We start from the raw sequence: 22401 nt of genomic DNA on the forward strand, positions 1-22401 counted from the left end.
GAGACAGGATCACATTATGATGAAGCCCATCAACTTTGTTTTAGAACTATAAAATGCTGGGATCAGGCCAAAAGAATCCCTCCAGGCATATGGCATATTTGTCTTCCTATGCATTATATCTACAGTCTCATTCCAATACCATGTACCAAAGCCTTTTCCTCATGCAGAGAAGCCAGGTAACACATAACAACCCACAGAGAACATTTCTGACAGATTCCTTGACAGGTGCTCAAGACATGCTGTTGACACTATATTTTTAACCTGGCTCAGATTAATAATTAAAACTGATTCAGCACTGAGAATCTTCTGACTTTGTACTTATCAGGGAAAAACATGTTCAACTATGAGATGACTAGAATCATTAAAATTCTATTTCAGAGAACTGCTGTTAAGTGATAATTTTGCTCTTCAAATTGGAAAAGAGAATTAATAATTGAATCCAAAGACTTAGTTATATATATTTGGTGGGTTTGTTTCATAATAGAAAGAACAACTTGAGCAGAAATCCATTACAATTTTTTGTATTCCCATGCTAGTCTGATTCTAAGACTGTACTTTCCATTAAGCAGCAGAGTTATAATGGCATTAACCTACTTAAGCAGCAAAAACAGCATATAATTATCACTTTTAATTCAGTCTTTTAGCATGTGAATAGATCACTGACAATTCACATTCCTAAAGAGATTTTTCTATTCTGTCATAGAAGCTTCACCTCCTCTTGTACTGATATAACTGATCCAAGCATGTATAATTTTTTCCTCAATGAAAATTCCTCAGATTAATGAGATAGCAAATTTAAACCCAAAGGTGTAGCAATCAGCTACTGCTTTATTTATCTTAAGATAGATGTTTAGATATGAGCAGGAACCAGGACACAATTGCCCATGTACCAGCACATCAGCATCTTAAACCATGTGCATACTCTCCAAATTATGAGTGTTAGATATTGCACATGTTAAAAACAAAAGTCCCACATAAAGAGCATGGAAGCTGTAGAGAAATTAGGGGAAAAGAGAGAAGACTATGCAGCACATAACATCCCTCCCCTGCCTCTCAGAAAAAACCCACTATTTACTACCTTGGGACCTCCTTTTCTTGGGAATTAGGAAGTGTGACATATTTGTACCTGCAGCCCCATCCAGCAGTGGCAATGGCTTGCTCCCTGCCCTCACAAGACTGCTGGGAGGTGTTGCTGGTGCAAACAAACCAAAATTCACTTCCCATCACTGCCATCCTCGGTGCCAGCCCTGAAGGGAGCCAGGAGTAGTAGTGAGTATTGTAGGCTCAGGGATCTCCAGGGGTGCCCTGGTGCCCCCCTCATACAACTGTCCCTCTTTCACACTGTAGATACTACCATCGAGCTAAGGAGCAGTGGCACCTTTGCATTTTTATATATTTGTGAAAGGACTCCATAAAGGCAAGAAAGGCAGAGCACAGGAGTCCTGTGGTTTAGTTGTCAACAGTACTGCTTTTGCAAAAAGCTTCAGCACAGCAGCTGTGCAAGTGACAAGTTTAAATACAACCCACTATTTCCAAACCAAACTGAAAGAAACCAAGCAGTCTTTGTGAAGCAACACAGCACTGTCAACATCTCAACCTTTTTTTTCCTTTGGGATCTTGAAAATAAGATTTCCCTATCTTTGCCTTTTTTTTTTTTTTTTTTGGTCTGATTATATTTGATCAATGATGATTCATTTTTTCCTGTGCTTCTAAGAGAGTTGACATTAAAATGCCTAGTTTATATTCTCTTTCTGTTGTACTTTTGCACTGGAGCCACCCACAATGATGTCAGTTCAGCTCTAGGCATTGTCTCTGATAGTTCAATTCCAGCTGAATTGCTGGAGCCAGCAGGACATTAGCATTCACTTGATTGATTTAGCATACTCAGACAATAAGATGGGTTTTGTATTCAACAACACACATGAAAAAACTGAAGAAATTATAACACAGTCCAAAGTTCTTTTGGAGTCACATATCTTTTCCTTCTCACATACCTTCCTGCACTTGACAGCACCATCTAAATAACGGCCATTTCAATGTCAAGCTGTTCTGGTTTGAAAGCAAAACCAGTGAGAGACTCCAAGCCAGAAATACAATTTATTAGGAAAAGGGAAAAGAAACAAAATACATGCAATAATACAAAAGAAAAACCACTGACAGAATCAGAATACAACCAGACACCCTTTTGGCCAGTGTGTTGGTAGCAGTCCAAATTGGAATGGCTGCAGTCCTCCTGGAGTGGCAGATGTGGTTCTGTTGGAGCAGTGATCCTGTAGAAGGGTGTGGTCTTCCTGTGAAGGTCCAGTGGAAAACCCCAGCTGATCCTTTTGGGAACCAGTGGAAAGGATGAGTCTGGTGTCCCAAAACCCCAGATTATATCCAGTTAGGAATGCTCGGCTCCTCCCTCTGGGCGGAGCATCTCACAATGGGATGTTACAGTTCTTACCAGTCTTGCAGTGACATTCAATGGCCCATTATCAGCAGATGTCTCCCGGAGAGAGGATTGGTTGTGGAAGAGATAAAGAAAGCTGCCCACTTAACAGAAGACAACTGCCATACAGATGGGAAATGGAATACATCTTGCCTTTCAATCTGGGACACAAGCCCTTCCTTCACAGTGCTCATTATTGATTTCTCGAGGTCAGGATTGAAGGCACTTGAGACAGTATTTCATGTTCTGATTCAGGTGCTTATTGTTTCTTATCTATATTACAGTCTCACTACCATGAGTTCAGCAGCTTTTTCATCAGCAAGGCACAAAATGGCTAACTAACTCTTGTTACAAGGTCTTTTAAAACTAAACTATCCAATTAAGAAATGACACCTAGATTATTTTCCCTTGTAACCCAATAACTGATCCCCTGAAATCCACAATGCGGAATTTTCTGTCCAATCACAAAACATCACCCAAACCCATGAAGAAGAAGGAAGAAGAAGGTAAAGAAGAACAACCTGCCTCCACCCTAAAACCTCCATCTTGCTTCATATTTATTTCTATATTCTAAAATCCCAAGCTCTAAGTTTTCCACCCTGTGATATTACAGACTTCTAACCAACTACACACCCGTAATCCCAGTGCTATTAATCAATTTTAAAAGCTTGTTCCATGACCTCAGGTAAAATGCAGTGTTCTCTTGTGGGTCTGTGCCTTTTAGCACAGAAAGTTTAAAATTCTCAGCATCTAGGATTCCAGCACTCATGGAAGAAAGAGGAGAGAAAAGCAATTTAAAACTTGCTTAACATAGTTCACCAATTTAACAGATTTCAAGGCTAAAAGATCATATTATGCATTACCTCCTATAAATATAGGAGAATTTCAACTATAATTTTCACATTTTTTCCAACAATTGGAGAGAACACTTTTTCAAAGGTGTCCTGGTTTTGGACAAATTAGGGGAAAACACCTCCAAAGGAGCCCCCTATAGGAAACCAAACCCTCCGCAACCTCCCCCCCCACCACCGGGTTCGGGAGGAATTCCTTCAGAGGGGAAAGTGGAAAAAACTTGTTTATTAAGGCACAACGAAAAAACACTCCCCAGCACAAGAGAAATAGCCCAAGATGACCACAGATGTTTTCACCAGTCCAAGGGGGTTGAGCTGTATCTCTCTTCGCCGCAGAGGGTACGCAGCTTCTTTCGCAGACCCCGGGGGAGCTCCTGCCCGGAGTAGGTCCGATGTCTTCGGGGGGGGGGGGGGGGGGAAGGGAACAACGGAAACCGGGAAAAAGGGAAAAAAAAAATGGCCAAAAAGCAAGCCAGCGAAAAGCAGAGAAAAAGAGAGGAAAGCAGAGCCAGCAAAGCATGCAGCCAGCAGCAAGCAAAGCAGCAAGCAAGCTAAGCGGCAAGGCAGCAGCCAGCCCGGGGGTGGGGGGGGGAAGGAAGACAAAACAAACTGAGGACTGGGAACAAAAACCACGATTGGGATAATGAGCATGAAAATGTCCTGTCCCCACGACAAAAGGTAAATACTTCAATCTGAGTTCTGAAATAAGTATTAAAAATATAACACTTGATGGCTTTAAAATTTTCTTCCCTTGTCCAGTGCCTACCCTTATGACAAGGTTTTGGTATTGTATGACTCAAGATGCACATGACCTACAAAAATTTTGTGTCTTTTCAGATTCCAGATTCTTAAAAGTAAAACTGAAGTGAAGGGAATGGAGGGGAAAATTTTTCAGAAGAGGTGGCTAAAGTGTGGCTCAGGAATCCATCTGCCTCCAAAAGAAATGCTGAGCCAAGCAGGTGCCTGTGAACTGAATGAAGAAATATGGCTTTATTTTCCTGCAAACTAGAATCTCCACCTCACTATTTTTGACTTCAAAACAGGGATTCCCAAACTTTTCAACAGTAGGACTGAAGACCTCAGCAGATATGTTTGTTCAATTATACACTTTATAGGCTGCATGAAACAATTGGAAGGACCATACTATAAGGCCAACATAGTTGGCCTCTTCTTAAAAGCCCTTTTCTTGCACCATCTCTGTTGGCTCCAGTGCGTGTTCAGCTACTCAAGGTGAGTTTGCAGCCTTCAGACCATAACCACACTTGACCCCTGTGACAGGACCTTTCACCTCCTGATACAGCAAAAGCTTCTCTCTACTTCCCCCATGGCTAAGCTAGACCAGAATGGTTTGTCTTGGGATTAATTATCTCAGCTGAAAACACCTTCAGCCAGCAATAAACATCCTTCCTTGAGTGGTGGGAAAGGATAAGCCAGAAATAAGCAACTGACAGACAAGCACTTTTTACAACTATAAAAGACCACTATGATTTTCATGAAACCAAAAATCTCCTATACACTCTCTGAGTGTGTAGAGAGTTCTCCTCGATGTGGTGACATTCACATCAAGATACTTCCCTGGGACTCAGAGAAATTAGGAGACTCTTTGCACAGCACCATCATTTGTTGGTAAGTGACACTGGCTCCTAATCTATACTATTTCTTTGCTAGCTATAACAAAGGTACCTTTATTATTGTGCACTGTATTTCTATCTAGTAGTAGTGCTTTTGTTTATCCTGTGTTGTAAGTAAGACAGTTAAAGCCTTATGTCTGTTTTCCTTATGTCTATTCAATAAATAATTCATATTGTAATAGGTGATTGGTCATTATTAAGGACTTGCAAGTGAGAGTGGGTTTTGGGGTGCTGGCTGCCTCAATAAAGCTTCTGTCTAGTGCCAGAGGCCTGAGTAAAGGCAGGGACTTGTCTAAGCTCTCCCCTTTCATTCGTAACAACCTCCCACTTCTGATGCAGTCAAATGGACAGGTAGAATTTGTGCATTTTCCAGTAGATTCAGCATTATAAATATATGGATGATGTCTCAATGTCAGCTGTCCCAGTTCAACTTAACCTTTGCATTTCTCTTAATTCCAACAGTATCTCCTAATTAGGGGTTCTTTCTATATGACATGTAGCTCAGCTGGTGTTTTAACTGCTCAGAAACACCTGCAATAGCTCTCCCTGGCTTCAGCTGCTTGTTCTGAGTACAACTGCAGGCTCCAGCCCAGCCTCCCCGCTGCACACACACATAACAGGAAGACAGATAGGTCTGGACACTCATTTGTGATCATTAACAAGCAATGCCTGTAAAAGATGACAACTCATGTGTCAACTGAAACATTTCACATTAATTGGAACAAAGTTCCTAACAAATATATTTTGATAATAGCCAATCTCTCAAGGATATTTTGCACCACACAGTGAGAATATGTTTGATGTCTTTCCTAGGAGGCAAGAAAGAGAAGCAGAAGGCAAATGCAGCTACAGCCAGTGAAGAAAGACAAACAGAAAATAACTAAGAAACTGTTCTGTCTGTGGAGATAAGCAATGAACCATGGAGCCTATCGGCTCTGTCAGCAATGTAGACCCTGACACAGGTCCGTAGGTTCCAAAGGCTGCTACTGTTCCAGAGGGTGTACAGACACTATGAAGGATCAGTAGGAAGTAGGAATGAAGTTGCAGCTAACAAACATGGACAGCGAGTCAGTACTCAAAGCTGAAATCTGGCAATACTCTCTATGAATACAGGAGTGCATGTTTTAATACAAAACTAATGCAAGGCCATTTGCAGTGATCTTAAAGGAGTCAGTTCTCCTGGTTCATTCCCACAATGTGACTGAGCATTTCCCTTGACTTTCCTCACTTAACTTCCATCTTAGGGCTGGCTGGCCCTTTCTCGGTTGCAAGATTTGGTTGGTTCCCAGCCGATGGCAGAGTGACTTCAAATACTTATCCCCTGAAGTTCTTCAGAATAGTTTATTGTAGTAATTTGAGATGTATAGTTAACAGGAGTACTTGTGTGTCTAAATGAGCTCCAAAATACTTAACAATCGCTGTTGTGAGACCTTATGCATTGTGATGCCACTTTAGTCGTTTTAACACCAAGCAACTTCAGAAGCCAGAGAGTCTCTCTGGGTTTATAGCATGCTTTCCATGCTGCTTAGACTTTCTCTTCACTGATCTACTGCTGGACAAAAACAATGTTGAAAAGACTTTAAAGCAACAGTCAAGATCTGTAGCTACATTAGTCATTCTGTCAGAGACCTGGAAAGAACCTCACTGAAGTAAAGCAGGAAAACAATTTGCTGAAGCATCTGCTGAAGCAGTGAGTCGCAACTCATTCAAATCTCTCTACACGATCAAGCAATTGCTGAAGCCCTGAAAGCCACAATTGATTCTGCAAACAGGAGATATTAAAAAAAAGCTTTGAACTCGTCTCAGGTCTCTAGTATGTGATAAAAACCTGACTGTCCACATATTTATTCCTTTAAAGCAGTCAGGTGGGAAAATACAGGATGAGTGATGCTCCCCTAGTGCAGCAACAGAAGTACCTGTACAAGCTGACAGTACTCTCCTATCACTGCATGTAATTGGTTTTTAGTTCCACTGAACTGAGCCATTTTGGGCATGCACTGACCTAACCAAAGGAATTCTTTTGTAACGTTTTTACCTGAACTTCAACCAATTGTTCCCCAGGCCCAGAAGAGCTAAGAAATCAATCGTCTTACAGGTCTTTTTGCCAAATAAGCATTGAATTCTACAGTACAAACTAAAAAAAAAAAAAAAAAAAAAAAAAAATCTTACCAAATAACTGAGCCATCTGAGGCACCCAGACAGGTGCCATAAAATCCAGAGCACCTCAGTTGTAAATTGACTAATATAAAACCTGCTAAATTCATCCAACCAGGATATACCTAACAATATAGGGAAAACCTGCATAGGGCTTTATTGTAATCAATGTCTTGGCCTCAGGGTACAGTTTGATCTGCTAAAAAAGAGAAAAAACTTGTAAAACCTCTCTTTTTTTCCCAATAGGCAGGTGGGAAAAGGGAGCAAACTGTTGTTCTGTGATGCTCATTCAAATCAGGTGTCAACTCCAAGCTCTTGAGAGTTGATGAAAGAGAGTCTGACAATCTGGAGATCAGAACAATTATCACTGAAGGGAAGAAAAAGTTATATTAGTTGAAAATAAGGTTTTTGGATTATTCTAAATATTAACTGAATTTGTGTGTGTTGTGCTGTCTGCCAGAGAGGCAGAGGAACAAGCGAAATGTACCATGCTTTAAGCATAGTTTATTGTATTGGTTATGAAATTTATGGCAGTATCTCCATGGATATACCTGAAATACTGATATTCTTGATAGATATTTGATCCTAGATATACTTGGATATATTTGAGTTGATCCTGGATACAGTTTAAGGCCAGTTCTGCCTTTCCTTTACTGTTCTGTCCCCATTCATATACCCTCTCATTTAAAAGCAGAGTTTGTGCTGAAAAGTTGAACTTTTCCTGAAAGATATGGGGTTGCAATGCAGATTGAGCTCTGGGTGGGAGCCCGAGGTGAGTTCTGAACTGCCAATCTTTGGGATAACAAAGGGCATAAAGATGGCTGATGCCAGCCAGGCCAATGGAAAGAGAGATATAGCAGGAGCCGAGAACTGCCCATCTTTTTGGATAATAAAGGAGACCAGGACGGCCGCCAGTGAGGAGGGAGAGTGACATTTGTGGGAGGGGACCCTGTGAGGGGATAAAAGCCCAGGGGTTGCTTAATTGGGATTCTCCTCGGAGGCACCGACTCGAGCTGTTTATGTGTTGCTGTAAAGAAATAAATCCCTTTATGGAACGAGACATCTGAGACTCAGCTATGGGAAACCTGGTCTGACTGTGTGAGTGCAGTGTGTGGGGAACCAAGCGGGGGACCCGTCGTGTCACTGAGGCCGCCGTGAAGAGGCTTCTGTCCCAGCAGCGACTGTCTCTGGCGCTGGGAGCGTGACTGCCAGGGGTCTCGTGAACGGTCGGAGTGGGAAGGTTCTTTAAGAGCTGCGCTGGCACAGCGGGGCCCGCGGCCGTCCCCGCAGCGCTCTGCGAGCGGCCGCTCCGCGCCCTGAGGGGAGCGCGGGGCGGGCGGGGCCGTGAGGGAGGCAGGGCCGCGCGCGCACCGCCAGGCGGCGCCCCCGCCCCACCGAGCGCGCGGAGCCCGAGGCGGCCGCGCGGCGCTTCCGGCGGCGCAGGAAGGGGCGGCGCGCGCGGCTCCGGTGAGCGGCGGGGCCGCCGGGGCCGCGGGTCGGGGAGCTCAGGGAGCTGCGGCGGGAGCGGCGGTACCGCTGGGGCCGCGGGTCGGGGAGCTCAGGGAGCTGCGGCGGGAGCGGCGGTACCGCTGGGGCCGCGGGTCGGGGAGCTCAGGGAGCTGCGGCGGGAGCGCCGGGGCCGCCGGGGCCGCGGGTCGGGGAGCTTGGCGAGCTGCGGCGGGAGCGGCGGTACCGCTGGGGCCGCGGGTCGGGGAGCTCAGGGAGCTGCGGCGGGAGCGCCGGGGCCGCGGGTCGGGGAGCTTGGAGAGCTGCGGCGGGAGCGGCACCGAGCGCCGTGGAGTGGGGCAGGCGGGGACCGGGCTCCGGGAGGGCTCCCCGCGAAACGCCGCCGCCCGCGGGCCGCGTCAGCGCCCGAGCCCGTCCCGCGGCCTCTCGGTGCTGCGGGCGAGGAGACGGCGGGGCCGGGGCCGTGCGGTCACGGCAGAGGAGAGGGGCCGAGGCACTGGGCTCGTGTCCTACCGTTACCGAGAGGCGCGACCGAGAACCTGGATATCGCCACCGCTTTCACCAGCCTTGTCCTGGTGCGGGAGATAAGGAACTGCAGCTGAGTTTAGAAATTGAGGGCTGCATTAGAACCATATGGAACCTGCACTAGTGCACTTATTCCTGTAAGCTCTTACACTGCGTCTCTTTTCTAGGAAAAATGATTTCTGAAAGCAGCTCCTTCATCAAGGGTGTGGTGCTTGGAGGAGCCTTCTGCATGCTGGTTACGCTCCTCGGACACATTAAGGTGGGCCATGGGACCAAAGCACATCACCACGAGCATCATCACATCCAGGCTCCCAACAAGGAAGATGTCTTAAACCTTTCAGAAGGTGAACGTGTGGAGCTTAGTAAAAACATTCATGTTTACTGTATCATCCTTGTCAAACCAAAAGATCTGGGGCACTGGGCTGCGGCAAGGGAGACCTGGAGCAAGCACTGCGACAAGGCAGAATTCTACAGCTCGGAAAAGGTCAAAGTGTTCGATTCTGTAGCCGTCAACACGAACGATATGTGGGCGATGATGCGGAAAGCTTACAAGATAGCGTATGAACGCTATAAGGATGAATTCAGCTGGTTCTTCCTTGCATATCCAACAACATTTGCTATAATTGAAAATCTCAAGTATTTCTTACTGAAAAAAGACCCCTCGCAGCCTTTTTACATAGGCCACACTGTGAAATCTGGTGACCTTGAGTATGTAGATGGTGAGGGAGGAATCGTCTTAAGCATTGAGTCGCTAAGACGACTCTCCCGTGTTCTTGAAGACCCTGACAAGTGTCCAGAGCAGGGAGGTATGATTTGGAAACTCGCAGAGGACAAACAGCTGGCAATCTGCTTGAAGTACACCGGCGTGTTTGCCGAAAACGCTGAAGATTCAGAAGGAAAAGATGTCTTTAACACTAAATCCGTCGGGGCCCTCATCAAGGAGGCCATGTCCACTCACCCGCAGCAGGTGGTGGATGGCTGCTGCTCCGACATGGCCATCACCTTCAGTGGGCTGGCTCCCAACCACATGCACGTGATGATGTACGGGGTGTACAGGCTCAGGCCCTACGGCCACTCGTACAACGACGCCCTGGTCTTCCTGCCCCCACCGGGCTCAGACAATGACTGACGTGTCCTCAGGGAAGGCCTTAGCCGTGGAGTCGGCTCTTCTCACAACACACAGTTGTACTGACCATTCTGGTACTGGTGTACAGGTTCTTTTGCACACTGAGGTTTGGTAAAGCTCTTAATTTTACAAGTGGAAGGAGAATTTTTTTTCTAAATCTTTTATAGATAAATGCTTCTGGTTTTTGACAGTGCTGGAATGAAATGTTAAAAAGATGTTAATGTTTATTATAAAAGGAAATTAAGTTTATAGGGGGGGTTTGTACATGTAAATATTTATTAATGAAAACTCAAATGAACTTTAGTCTACTCTCACAAATATATTTTTGCAAGACTTTGATTATTTCAGTTCTTCCAGGCATTTCTAGAATGTCTTTATATCTTTCTAAGATGTACCAATAAAACTGACTACAGATTCAGTCTCAAAGACTGTAACTTTAAGCTATTTCTTCTACACTGAATACACAATAGCTTGAGCTTATACTGCACCTGCCACCTCATGTACAGCCTTCTAACAGCAGGAAGCAGGGTGACAAGAAATCTTGAAGCAGAATAGTATCAAGTGCCCTTTGGACTACTGTTTCTGAGCAGACAAAAGATAAACTCTGTTTGAATAGGTATTAACATGGTCAGGGAGTGTTAGCACAAGATTAATTGCTCATTTAAAATTTCACTCCATCTATAAGCATCTTAGAACAAACACTCAGTATTATTTTTACTTCTGTTAGTGGACGCTAATAAGTGTTTACAAGGAAGAAGTTGGTTGTCAGTGCAATTTGGTGTTTGGTTTGGGTTTTTTTTGATTTTTTTTTTCTTTACAATAGAGTGTACTCAGTTTTATACAAGTTCCTGGGTCACACTCCTATCCACCCCACAGCCTGTGCAGACAAACAGCACTTCAGTACTACTCCATTTAGAATTCAATGACCTGACATGGGTGTTTCAAGACTACTACAAATGGTAGTATTACTATCCTCAAGATGGTACAAAATCCGTCTGTAACATCTGTGACTGTCATAGGCTTTGTTGGTACTGTGATATTCATAAAACATAGGAACAGACTCTGAAAGTTATCTCACCTTTAACCAACCAGTTGTAACACCCTAGCCTGAGCTGCAAGTGGGCAGGTGGGGAAGTGAAACAGCTGCTTCAAAGCTGATCAGACTGTCCACATCTTGGGTTTTTTAAGCATCAGGTTTTTGACAAGGTAAGACAACTGCTCAGACCCCCATACAAGCTCCCACAGCTCAGCTGCTTTTTGAAAGGTGAGACAAGATGCACCTGCTCATCCTCCCTGTCAGTCAGCTCAGCTGACAGCAACACAAACATACATGATTGCTACCAAAACCTAGGTAAAACTTGCACCTTTGATGTTTTGCTAAACTGGTATATAAATTAAGCCTGATTTGAGTGGTATCTTCTTACAGAGTAACACAGCTGCAAAAACTTTGACAAAACTAGATAAAGCAAGCAAAACTCTCTTTTCAGTGTTTCTGATTATTAAAAACAGTTCTGACCCTCCTGCAGCAACAGCAGTTATAGGAGAATGAGAGTGAACAATTCCAACAAGAAAAAAAATCTCATTTGTCACAGATTTGAGGTGCTGTAGGACAAAAGGAAGAGATGAAATGAAGGGTTAAAAGCAAACCACAAAAGGCAAGATTAGCTCATTTTACGCACAAAAAAAATCAAAAAACACCAACACTGAAGCATAAACTGATTTCTCATAATACTATCCAGAAATCAGTACATTTACAATGAAATCTTTTAAGATGCACAGAAAGTTCACCAGTATTCTGAAGTTCGGAGGTGTGATCAGAACTCTCTGCAACACTGCTTAAATTTTGTCTTCCTACACTGATAAATAGTTTTAGATTTACCCTGTCATTTTCAGAAGTACAGTCTTGTAAATAATTTTACAGAATTTTAAAAGCAGCATTCCTTCTGCCATGTCTTAACTTGGCTTTAGAATCAGATGGAGAACACCTTGGCTATTACCATCTGTAAAGGTCCCAGGGTGGGGAAACCAAGCCTGCAGAACACCACCACAGGCACTGGCACACGAAGTTACATTCTGCTGTTGTAAAATGCATGTATTAGAATAAAGACTTGAAATATTAATAAATGCTTCCAGAGACAGTTATGAGTGATGGACCTTAAAAGTTTCCTTAATTTATTACAGTATTTCATTTTTCCATAGGCATAGCTTTGGGTGTGCTGAACAAAGGACTGGGTTATCCAGACAGACACAGTGCTCCTGAACCCGTTCTGTAGCTGTACAGAGACATGTGGCAGTGTGCACAAGCCGAGAGCTCTTCAAGTTCCACCTGAGAAAGCTGCTCCTGGCCACACTGAAAAACACGTTTTGCTGTCATGCCTTTGTTTAACAGTGACTTTGTTTCTGCTCCTAAAATAAAGCGGCACACAGGGAGTAGAGAGCGTCAGGCACCAGGGTGGCACACACTTCACTGGCAGTGTGCCCACCATTACTGCAAACTCCTCTAGGAGAGCAGTATCAAAGTGTTGGCAGGTAGAAATCTGAACATACATAGTCTTCAGATATGAGCCACCATAAAAGAATTTCTAATCCACATATCAGTCTGAGTTCATAAATCTTATACAGATAAATGCGTATTAAAAAGAGAAAATCCTTTCCTTAAGTAAAATGGAGTTAATGCTCTTAATAAGTTAAAAAATAATGTCAAAAAACCTGATTTCTCCACATTCAAGAAACTAGGTAGACTAACAAGATGTCAAGCAGAAGAAAAAATCTGAAATGCTTCAGAGGTTTTATAAACTATATTTATATTTCACACACACTTTATATTACTCTTTTAGAAGAGCACAAAAATGTAAACATTTCTTGACTTTTTCCTCCTTTCCATTTGAAATAATCTACTCACAGTCCATGCAGAATCTTTCACCAAATATCTTCAGCCACTGAAGACTCAGGTTTAAGACAAAATAACTGTAATAAAAAGAAATCTAGAAAACTATTGTAGCCTAACAGTACTTTTGCATTCAACTGATTTATTTAGCATAGCCACAGAACAAAATAATTTGTACATTCAGTCACATTAAAAACAAGGAATTACAAAGCAGTCCACATTTAATCTAAGTGCATTCCTTTGGAGTAACAGTTCCTGTTGTTTCACTTGTATGTCTTCATATGCCAAAGGCCATCATTTAAATAGTGGATATTTTCAATACCAATCCCTTTGTTGACCTTCTCACTGTAGGAGGAAAAATGTACAGAAGTATTAGCTAGGTTAAACAGGAGAGCACTACAAACTATATTATTTCAAGTAGAAACTGCAACATTTGTCAACTGGAAGGGGAAAGCTATCAACCACAAAGTCATTATCTTCCATAGCAGGTGGACAAGAAACATGTATTTGTTACTACACGTGCCCACATTGCTGACTGGTAACAGGACAATATTTGCCTTCCACATTTTTTCAACTGCTTTCCACAGTATTTTTACTACTTCTTTGTGGGATACAGTTCTTCAGACAATACTTCTGCTACTTTTCTTAATTTTATCATTTCTCTATCAAAGTAGCAAAGCAGTTGTGAGCCTTCCCCTCCCAGCACAGGATGTGGTACAAGACAAATGGAATGTGGAATCTAACAAGTTCTGGTTCCAAGTGTGCCAGTGACACAATCAAATGCAGGTGAGCTGCCTCACTTCTAGTTGCAGGTCATCTACCCACTTAATAAAGAATTAAAGATGCTAAATTTATGTGCCAAGAACTTTCAGCTTGTTAGAGACATGCTATCCTCTATAGTAAATATTGAGACATGCTATCCTCTGTATTGACAATATTGACTATATTGACTAAGTATTGACTATCTTTTGAGTCATGTCATCTTCTAAAAATTACTGGTTTGTGTCTGCACTGGATATGTTTTTTTTTTTTTTTTTTTTAAACAGGAAAAATAAACACCAACGAAGTAATTTTGCCACAATAAACAAGACAAATCTCTTTCTGGGAGTGAGAACAAGTTTAATTCCCCTGGAGAATATAATTTACTCTATTTACACCAAGTGTTCTATTACTTACACAACCTGTCCAAAAATAATCAGGAAGGGAAATGCTGCTAACACAGTATTAACAAATTATATGTAGTAATCACATCAAGAGATTGAAATCCCACTGCCTAAACCAGAAAATTGTGGAACAATGTCACACACACACACAAAAAAAAAAAAAAAAAAAAAAAAAAAAAAACCAAACAGCTAACAGGCTGCAGAGAGGAGTATCATTTCATTTTCTTCTCCAGTTCATGTTGCTTCTCACAGGAACAGGATATTCAGCTGCAAGGCTGGTGGATTTGAAGTTAGGTATACAAAGGACCTTGGTTTGCAATGATGACAGTGTGTCACTGCTCTCTTAGGACTGGGACACGGGTAGCTTTTCTTTCCACTTACTCTTGGAGTCTTTTGAAGTAACACAAAGAATCCTGAAGAATGTAATTCCTCAACAGCTACAGCAGGTCCAAATCCAGGTTTCTGCAGTCCCACTCTATCCCTGTCCTCTAAGACATTCTCCCATCTCTACCTTGTGCTATTATTTCAACTTAGGACAGGCTTGTTGAGAATTAACCACACAAAAAAGAGTGACTTGTTTTCACCAAGAATGCTTCCTCACTGCCCCAAGTGACAGACAGGTCTGGAAACCAACACAGCCCAAACCTGTTGGGTGCACATCACATCCTGCAAGACGTTAATATAACTTAAAATGACAAAGTGATTTAGCTACTTAGCACTGTCTGAAAGCCAAGAAAACTAACATCCATTTCCATTTTCTGCATCTTTTCCTTCTCAAATAGTTTTCAGTTTATCCAGAGCAGACCTCTAAATTTCACAAGAGGCTCAGCTAAGTTAGTCAGCACATCAAGCAGGAATGCTGGGCTGCATGTGGGTACACCCTGAAGAAAAAGAGCAGGCCACAGAGAAAAATAAAAGGCCTGGATAGGCAACCAAGATCCCGCAGGACTAGAGTCTCTGCTGTCCCTGCAGACAAAAATCTCTTCAATGTTTTCAATCTTCTCAAATCCAAATTACATCTCTTGCCTAGCCCAGGTAGTACTCTGTATTTGAACAACATATGCTGCAACAGCAATGCAGTAACCTTGACAGTGGTGCTTATACTCCAAACTAACATAAGAATAATTACATGGAACAGGTTATATTCCAGCTTTTAAAACACTTACATGTCCTCAGCTGACATCTTCATTACTCCCACACATAATGCATGTTGTTTTCCCTCTGCCATAATTGCCTACAAATTACTGCTAAGGAAAACAAAGTTCTTTTTAAACTATTTCAGAAAAGTAAAAGCAATATGAAGAAATTACTTCCAAAAATGCATTCAAAAGCCAGTGTTGAACTTTTAACCTTTTAGTAATTCTAGAGTTAGAGTTTTTAAAGATAAGCAAAACAATGCACTGAATTTAACAATTGAATCAGTGTGTAGAACAAAGCATGTATTTATGAACTTGGAACAGCAATTACAGAAAAAATCTCCCAGTGCTAAATTTCTTCCTTTGTGCCTAACACAGAGATGACAGTCTCTGCCTTCCTGGAACAAAACAGCACATGTTTGTAGGGCCATTTTAGATTCCAAGGCACAGAAAACTGAGACACCAATTTAAACACCACAAGTACTGAAATCACATGTGTCCTTTTCTGAGCTTAGCAACACGTGATGTTAACTGCTGATCTTTTCCCATAGCATCTAACCAACAACAAAAGCAGCACAGCTTGGTGTTATAAATGCTGTATTTGTTCAGGGTTCTTTTGTTAGTAATATAATGAGTGAATTAGCACACTTTCCTCATTTTCCATATGTTAACTTAATCAGACAGAGCAAGTCCTGACTCCAGTAAAGCTGACCCTAAACATCTTTCCTAATTCCTCAGGAACAAGAGAGAATTCTTCTGAAGGCAATACAAGATTGACTAAGGAGGCAGGGGACAAATTACACTGCATCTCATCTACTTTTACCATTCTGCATAAAATCACTAAGGAGCTCCATTTACCAATGAGATTAATGGAACAGCAGCCCACCCAACGGTACAGCAGGAATAGTTATGTGGTTTGGAACATACAGTAAGTGAAAAATTATGAACAACTTTAACCTTGCCAAGCAATATCTAAACCTCTGCAAGTCCTTTCTGATTACTAGTTATTTCAGGAAATCCAATTAAAATCCAAAGTAATACAGATAATGATCAACTGAGAACACAAGAACAGAAATTTAACTCATCTCACAGTGAGCAATAATTAAGAAGGATACAACAACAGTGTCAACAGCAGCAGGGTAAAGCTTTGCTCCAGGAGACGTCAGGCCAGGGCACATTATATTAGCTCCACTCAGGACGAATTTAATGGCGCCTTTATCAACCTGCTGATGCGGGAGAATAAATGGGTCTAGGAGGGGAAAGACACAGCATTGCAATTAATACAGCACCATGACAACATGAATAGCTCATTATAAACTCAGTTTAAACGAGATAATTAGACTTAGAGTGTCCTGCAAGGGTAGGAAGTTTGAGAAGCAATTACCAGAGCTCTTGCTGGGTGGTACCATCCCAAAAGGACACAAATACTGACCCAAAAGGACACAGGTACTGTCCTCCCAGACCACATCTTTTATCTGAGAACCAAAGGTAATCCAGCACTTCAGGCTAAGGCTGGTGAAAACTCACAGACCCATAGACTGAGCAACAACTTTTCCCTAGGGAAAACAACCACACAAGTGCCCATTCTAAGAGATCTTAAAACCAAAGGGTCTTAAATTGTGCAAACTCCATGTACTCTTACAAATTACTCCAACATGAAAGAAAACCAGTTTAACAGAACAAAAAGGCAAACATGGACAAAATTAATGAAAGCTGTCAGCTCTCCAAGCACAAGCACCCTCTTGAAGTATTTCCAACACTGAGATCTGACTGAATAACGTTCTTTGGGATTCAAAACAGAGTAACACAATCAAGCAGAACAGCAAGAAAAAAATTGCAAGAGTAAATTGTGAAAAGTAAAAAGCATGCAGCCTAAGTTCCTACAGGAGACAGATATACATCATTAAACTCAGGAAGACAGAGTATTTTTCTACTAAGAACTTACACAAGTATTTGTATAACAACAAGACTTGAAAAAAAGATAGGGACCAACAATAGCAAATTTATATCTCTGTCCTAAGGGAGCCTCTCAAGATTTTTTACAGAGCTTTACACAATTTAATTCTTACTTATCAAAGTTCAGACTGCTTAACACATAGCATGGAAGCAATTAACATAGACATGTGAAATAGAAGATTAATAAATTCCAGTTAAGAAAGTATACTGTATCTTTAACATCTATTCTGGAATGTACATATGCATGGAATATATGGAAGATCTTTTTAATTTGGTTCTACAGATGTCCTATGGAATCACACTGTCACCCTTCTCTTCCCAGCATGACCACCCTCAGGAAACTTACATTTGTGAAGCAACCTTAGCGTTGGGTAAAAAATCCCTTCTCTTTGCCTGAAGAACAGCAACTCCCCATTCACAGTGAGGATTTCTATATGCTCGTGACTGCAAGATTAAAAAAAAAATTCCAAGAGCTACTTTAAATACAGGATTTTACTTTATGAAGTCCGGTCTATCTTAGCACCTGAGAATAAAAAGTCAATTAGCAACAAAATTTAAAATCAAAACTATTATCTTTTTGTATGACTTGTTCTTCAGCAGTGGTCTCCTGTTCACTTCTTCCCCCTTTGAGAAAAAAGAAACCTACTAACAAAATACACAAATTGCATTTCCTTGGCGTTGCTTTTTGAACGCAATACAAAGAGTGAATAAGGAGAAGGACACAACAAAAATGCACCACCCTCTATTTAAAAAAAAAAAGGGAAAATAATCAAGATAATACATGGAAGCCCAAAAATAGTACAGAATGTTACTGACAGGAATCTGAACAATTTTGAGCTTCCATGTCCATAAAGCTGAATGCTTCCCTTCAACAACAGGCTGATCCTTGGAGAGACCCTGAATACACTGCACATTAGCTACTAGGAAGCATTTTTAAGTTCCTCAAGCATCCTACTAGCATGTGCCTTTAAAACAAAATGAGCACATGCCAACTTTCTGGTTTGGCCATAACATGGACTACTAGCTATTAAGAGATGATGGATGCCTATCAAAAGTGCTAGGTTTATCTACTGTACAAAGAATACAAACAAAGGAAGCAATCCTAGCACCTTGAAAGCGAAGTTTAAGAGAACAGATACTTACCATCTTACTATTTTAACTGGATCTTTCTTTGGCATTATTTGGTTTAGCCATGGTTCAATAACAGGAAATTGGTCTATCAGTTGATTCTTGATACCTTTAATAACTGAAGTCTTCAGCTGGATACAGTTTGATACATTCTCCTTTTCATCAAATCTGTCAAGCGAAAGTATTTTAGAAATGCACAATTTTCTGCACAAAATAGGCATTTTTCAGCAGCTGTCTTCAGAAATGTTTATAAATTTACTATGGAAGTCTAATAGCAGACTGACTGTCCAACTTTCAAATGCAAGATTTCATGAAGCTTAAATTTGTCCCCTGGGAACACTTGGCCTGGGGGAAGGCAGGGGGTCCCCCCCTTAATAGCCTATCTTCATCCCTAAACTTTTTGTACGGCCACAGCACGTGTTTAGTCTCACAGATAAACCCTGGCACACAGCGCTATTTTATTCAACTCCAAGAGTACTCTGCTGGTACCACAAACACCCACAGCCCTGTTCCGATGCGAATCCTTCACGTCCATCACGGAAATACGAACGGCGCTCTCTACCACCCGAAGTTGGGATAAGTTAATGACTCAGCCCCATTGAACGAGCGAGCGCCCAAGGCAAAGCCGAGGGCTGCGGGCGGCGCTGCCCGAGGAGGCCGCGGGGCCGCTCCCGCCAGGGCAGCGCCGAGCCCGGGGCCGAGGGGGCGCCGGGCCCGCCCGGCCCCTTCCCTTCCCCCGCGCCTCCCGCACCCCCAGGCCCGGCCACACTCACTTCTTGAACATCCTGCGGGCGGGGGGCGCCGGGCGGGCAGGCCGGGGCCGGCGGCGGGCGGGCACCCACAGCCTCGGCGCTGCTCACACGCGGCTCCGGCCGGGCCGTCCCTCCCTCCGCGCCCGCCGGAAGCGCCGCTCCATCCCCGCGGAACGGGCGGGGCCAGCCGGCGGCACAGCCTGCGCCGGGGCGGTGCCTGCCCGGGCCGGGGCGGTGCCGGAGCCGGGGCGGTGCCGGAGCCGGGGCGGTGCCGGAGCCGGGGCGGTGCCGGAGCCGGGGCGGTGCCTGCCCGAGCCGGGGCGGTGCCGGAGCCGGGGCGGTGCCGGAGCCGGGGCGGTGCCGGAGCCGGGGCGGTGCCCGAGCCGGGGCGGTGCCCGAGCCGGGGCGGTGCCGGAGCCGGGGCGGTGCCGGAGCCGGGGCGGTGCCCGAGCCGGGGCGGTGCCGGAGCCGGGGCGGTGCCGGAGCCGGGCGGTGCCGGAGCCGGGGCGGTGCCCGAGCCGGGCGGTGCCCGAGCCGAGGCGGTGCCCGAGCCGGGGCGGTGCCCGAGCCGGGGCGGTGCCGGAGCCGGGGCGGTGCCCGAGCCGGGCGGTGCCCGCCTGCGCCGCTAGCTTCGGTATCAGCCCACCCGCTTGCACAAGAGCGGCGTCATTAGGCTTTCACAACAACGCGATGTCTGGTACTTAAAGGCATGGCCCTGTTTATATATCGCTTTTCGGTAAAATAAGAAGAGCAAAGTGCTAATAGCTACTGACATCATTTAAACACAAAATACGATTAACTGGAAAAAACACAGCCACTTTCAAACTAGCAGAGCAGAAGCTATCGTCACGGCAGCTTCCGAGCAGGACACAGGATACTATCAACAGCGTTCTGGGGGAAAAAAAATAGAGTTCTAGTCAAACAGCAGATACTGGAGCCGGCCAGGGAATCAGTCCCAGGTGACAGTACCACATCTTCAAGGTGGGGAGGGAGCAGAAGCCTGGCTTGCAGAGATCTCAGCTGCCAGGCAGACGGATTCTGGTGGAGAGGGCCATCCATAGTGTTTATCAGAATCAAATTAGGTTTTGCTTGGTGATGGCTGCAGCAATTGTGAATAGAAAACCGTAGGCAAGACAGAATTTACCACATTGGTTTTTCACTCTTCGAGGAGCAGACCTGTGTTTGTTCTTTAGGCTGGTGGCTGCTATATAAACAGACATACAGGTGATCACCCAGTTTCTTTTTAGTCATGGAAATGCCACCACTGGCATAAAGGGGAGGGAGGAGAGGACATAAAACACCAGGTTACCATTATGCTAACAACTGAGTTTCTTTTTTCCATACAAAACAATTTCAACACCTTTGATATTATAACAGATAATTAAAACCTAATACTTAAAAGTTATATCAGCCAAACAAAGCAAAATCAAGCTTTATACATGGTATCATTCAAATAGTGCAGTACAGCTTTGGGAACAAACACTATAATAACTTCTAAAAAGTATAGGAATGAACTATGGCATTACATAAATAGTCAAGCATTTCACTCATGAATGCCACCTTCACCTACTTTGTAGCATCCCCAAAAATACTGAGTGATGATCAAGAATTCAATTTTAACTGAAACACAGTGACACTGCTCATCCCCAGGATTAGAAAATGAGACTAGAAGTTCAATGAGAATAGGAGTTAATCACACTGACAAACTGGTGATCCTCAGAAAAAAAAATAATCAAATAATACTTTGCCATGCAAACAACCACATTTTTTAAAACTGTAATGAAAAATTCATCATATTCTAGCTCAAGTGACAGAAACACAAGGTAAACTTCTACCCTTCTTGAGAAAGACAGCACATCTCACTGAAGTCACCTGAGCTACTGGTTTCATGCCTGCCCAAAACAGCAAGATTAGGCCCAAATTTTCAAAAATTGCCTTGGTCAAGAGGAAGGTTTTACCTCTACACTTCTACTACCTTAAAGCAATTGGACCACTGGTTCCCTTCAGGGCTGAGCTAACCTTGAGTCTGGTCTCAACCTCTCCATCTTCTCTTCCAAATGCTTTTTGCTGGGGTAGCTGCAGACTTCAGGGCCAGGTAACTGCTCAGTCAATGTAGACATCCTTGTACAGAGGACTTTTGAAGAAGGCTCCAAGGACCTAGGCTGGACTTCATTAACACAGCTCTCAGTGTTACTGTTCAGCCTCAACACCAAAAAGCTGGAGACATTTGCTCTGGTTGTAGAGTCACTTAAAAGTACCAAAATTTTAAAAGCATGGTACCTGGACAAGACTGACAAAGCAGGGGGAACATCCAGCAACTGCTCTGACAGAAACCACCCCTCAGGATCACATGCTAAATAGAAAAGACTTAGGATTTCATCCCCCATAGGTTTTGTAGAAAAGGGGGAAAATCCATCATACTTCTTCCTGGATCCCCAGAACTTTACCTTGCCTCCACCTGCTCTCTCATATCCAAAAGCTGAATATTCTAACTGATGGGACAAAGCCATTGACTGTCCCACCCCTGAACGATTGCATAGACAGCAACTTCAGGAAAAAGGACTCTTAGTCATGTCTTTTTTATAAATCCAAGCCTTTCAATGAACCAAGAATGTGTACAAATTTGGCATCTCTTACATCTCTAGACATCTTATCTAATTTGGCTTAAGTGAACATGACAGTTACTGGGGAACAGAGGAAAACTTTACAGCATACTCACATAAGTTTTATTTACTTAGCAAACCTGTTTATTTCTGTTACATCTGACTTGGAACGTAATTTAGTAGCCTTGGGAACCATACAACCACAGTGCCAGTCAAAGCCAGACTGAAGCTTTGTTTTGCTGGGGTTTTTTCAACTGGAAAAAGTGCTTTTCTACACATCACAAGCATGACATTCCAGGCCTCAGGAGTTGTCTGACAGTGACTCAGCCATAAAACATACTCCAGAAGAGCCTTAGTGACATTACATTCCTATCTTATGTACCAGTTTCTGTCAAGACAAGTCAGTCCATCTTTTCCTAGCCAACATAAAAGTGCCACGTATGCTCTCGGCTGAAGGCCATGGAGAATCTCCCAGAACAAAACCTCATCACTTGGTTTGTTACTTTTTCCACAGCCACTTCTCAACAGTGTTTGAATCCTAACAACGTTCCTCAGGAGTTTACGGTCCCTTTGGTAACAGATCCACAAATA

General features: G+C 43.4%; 2 protein-coding genes across 6 annotated transcripts; one reads left to right on the forward strand and one right to left on the reverse strand.

Moving 5' to 3' along the window:
• Positions 1–8477: 8477 nt before the first annotated feature.
• On the forward strand, positions 8478–10611 carry C1GALT1C1 (C1GALT1 specific chaperone 1). Of its 5 annotated transcripts, none has more exons than XM_053955645.1 (2): positions 8478–8534; positions 9227–10611. In XM_053955645.1, exon 2 carries the CDS (start codon positions 9232–9234, stop codon positions 10186–10188), a length of 957 nt encoding a protein of 318 aa, XP_053811620.1. In that variant the 5' UTR covers positions 8478–8534; positions 9227–9231; the 3' UTR covers positions 10189–10611. The 5 variants fall into 5 exon arrangements, with proteins under 5 accessions (XP_053811620.1, XP_053811622.1, XP_053811618.1 ...); XM_053955647.1 differs by lacking the exon at positions 8478–8534 and adding an exon at positions 8539–8597; XM_053955643.1 differs by lacking the exon at positions 8478–8534 and adding an exon at positions 8612–8650.
• Positions 10612–12968: 2357 nt separating this feature from the next.
• Positions 12969–19356, reverse strand: MCTS1 (MCTS1 re-initiation and release factor). Its single transcript, XM_053955649.1, has 6 exons — positions 19229–19356; positions 18471–18623; positions 17674–17771; positions 16487–16620; positions 15402–15469; positions 12969–13417 (listed from the first exon to the last, which is right to left on the reverse strand). The coding sequence occupies exons 1-6, from the start codon at positions 19237–19239 to the stop codon at positions 13336–13338; spliced, it is 546 nt and encodes a 181-aa protein (XP_053811624.1). The 5' UTR covers positions 19240–19356; the 3' UTR covers positions 12969–13335.
• Positions 19357–22401: the final 3045 nt, after the last annotated feature.

This window comes from Vidua chalybeata, chromosome 14, assembly GCF_026979565.1.
Source record: "Vidua chalybeata isolate OUT-0048 chromosome 14, bVidCha1 merged haplotype, whole genome shotgun sequence".
In the NCBI taxonomy this organism is placed as follows: domain Eukaryota; kingdom Metazoa; phylum Chordata; class Aves; order Passeriformes; family Viduidae; genus Vidua; species Vidua chalybeata.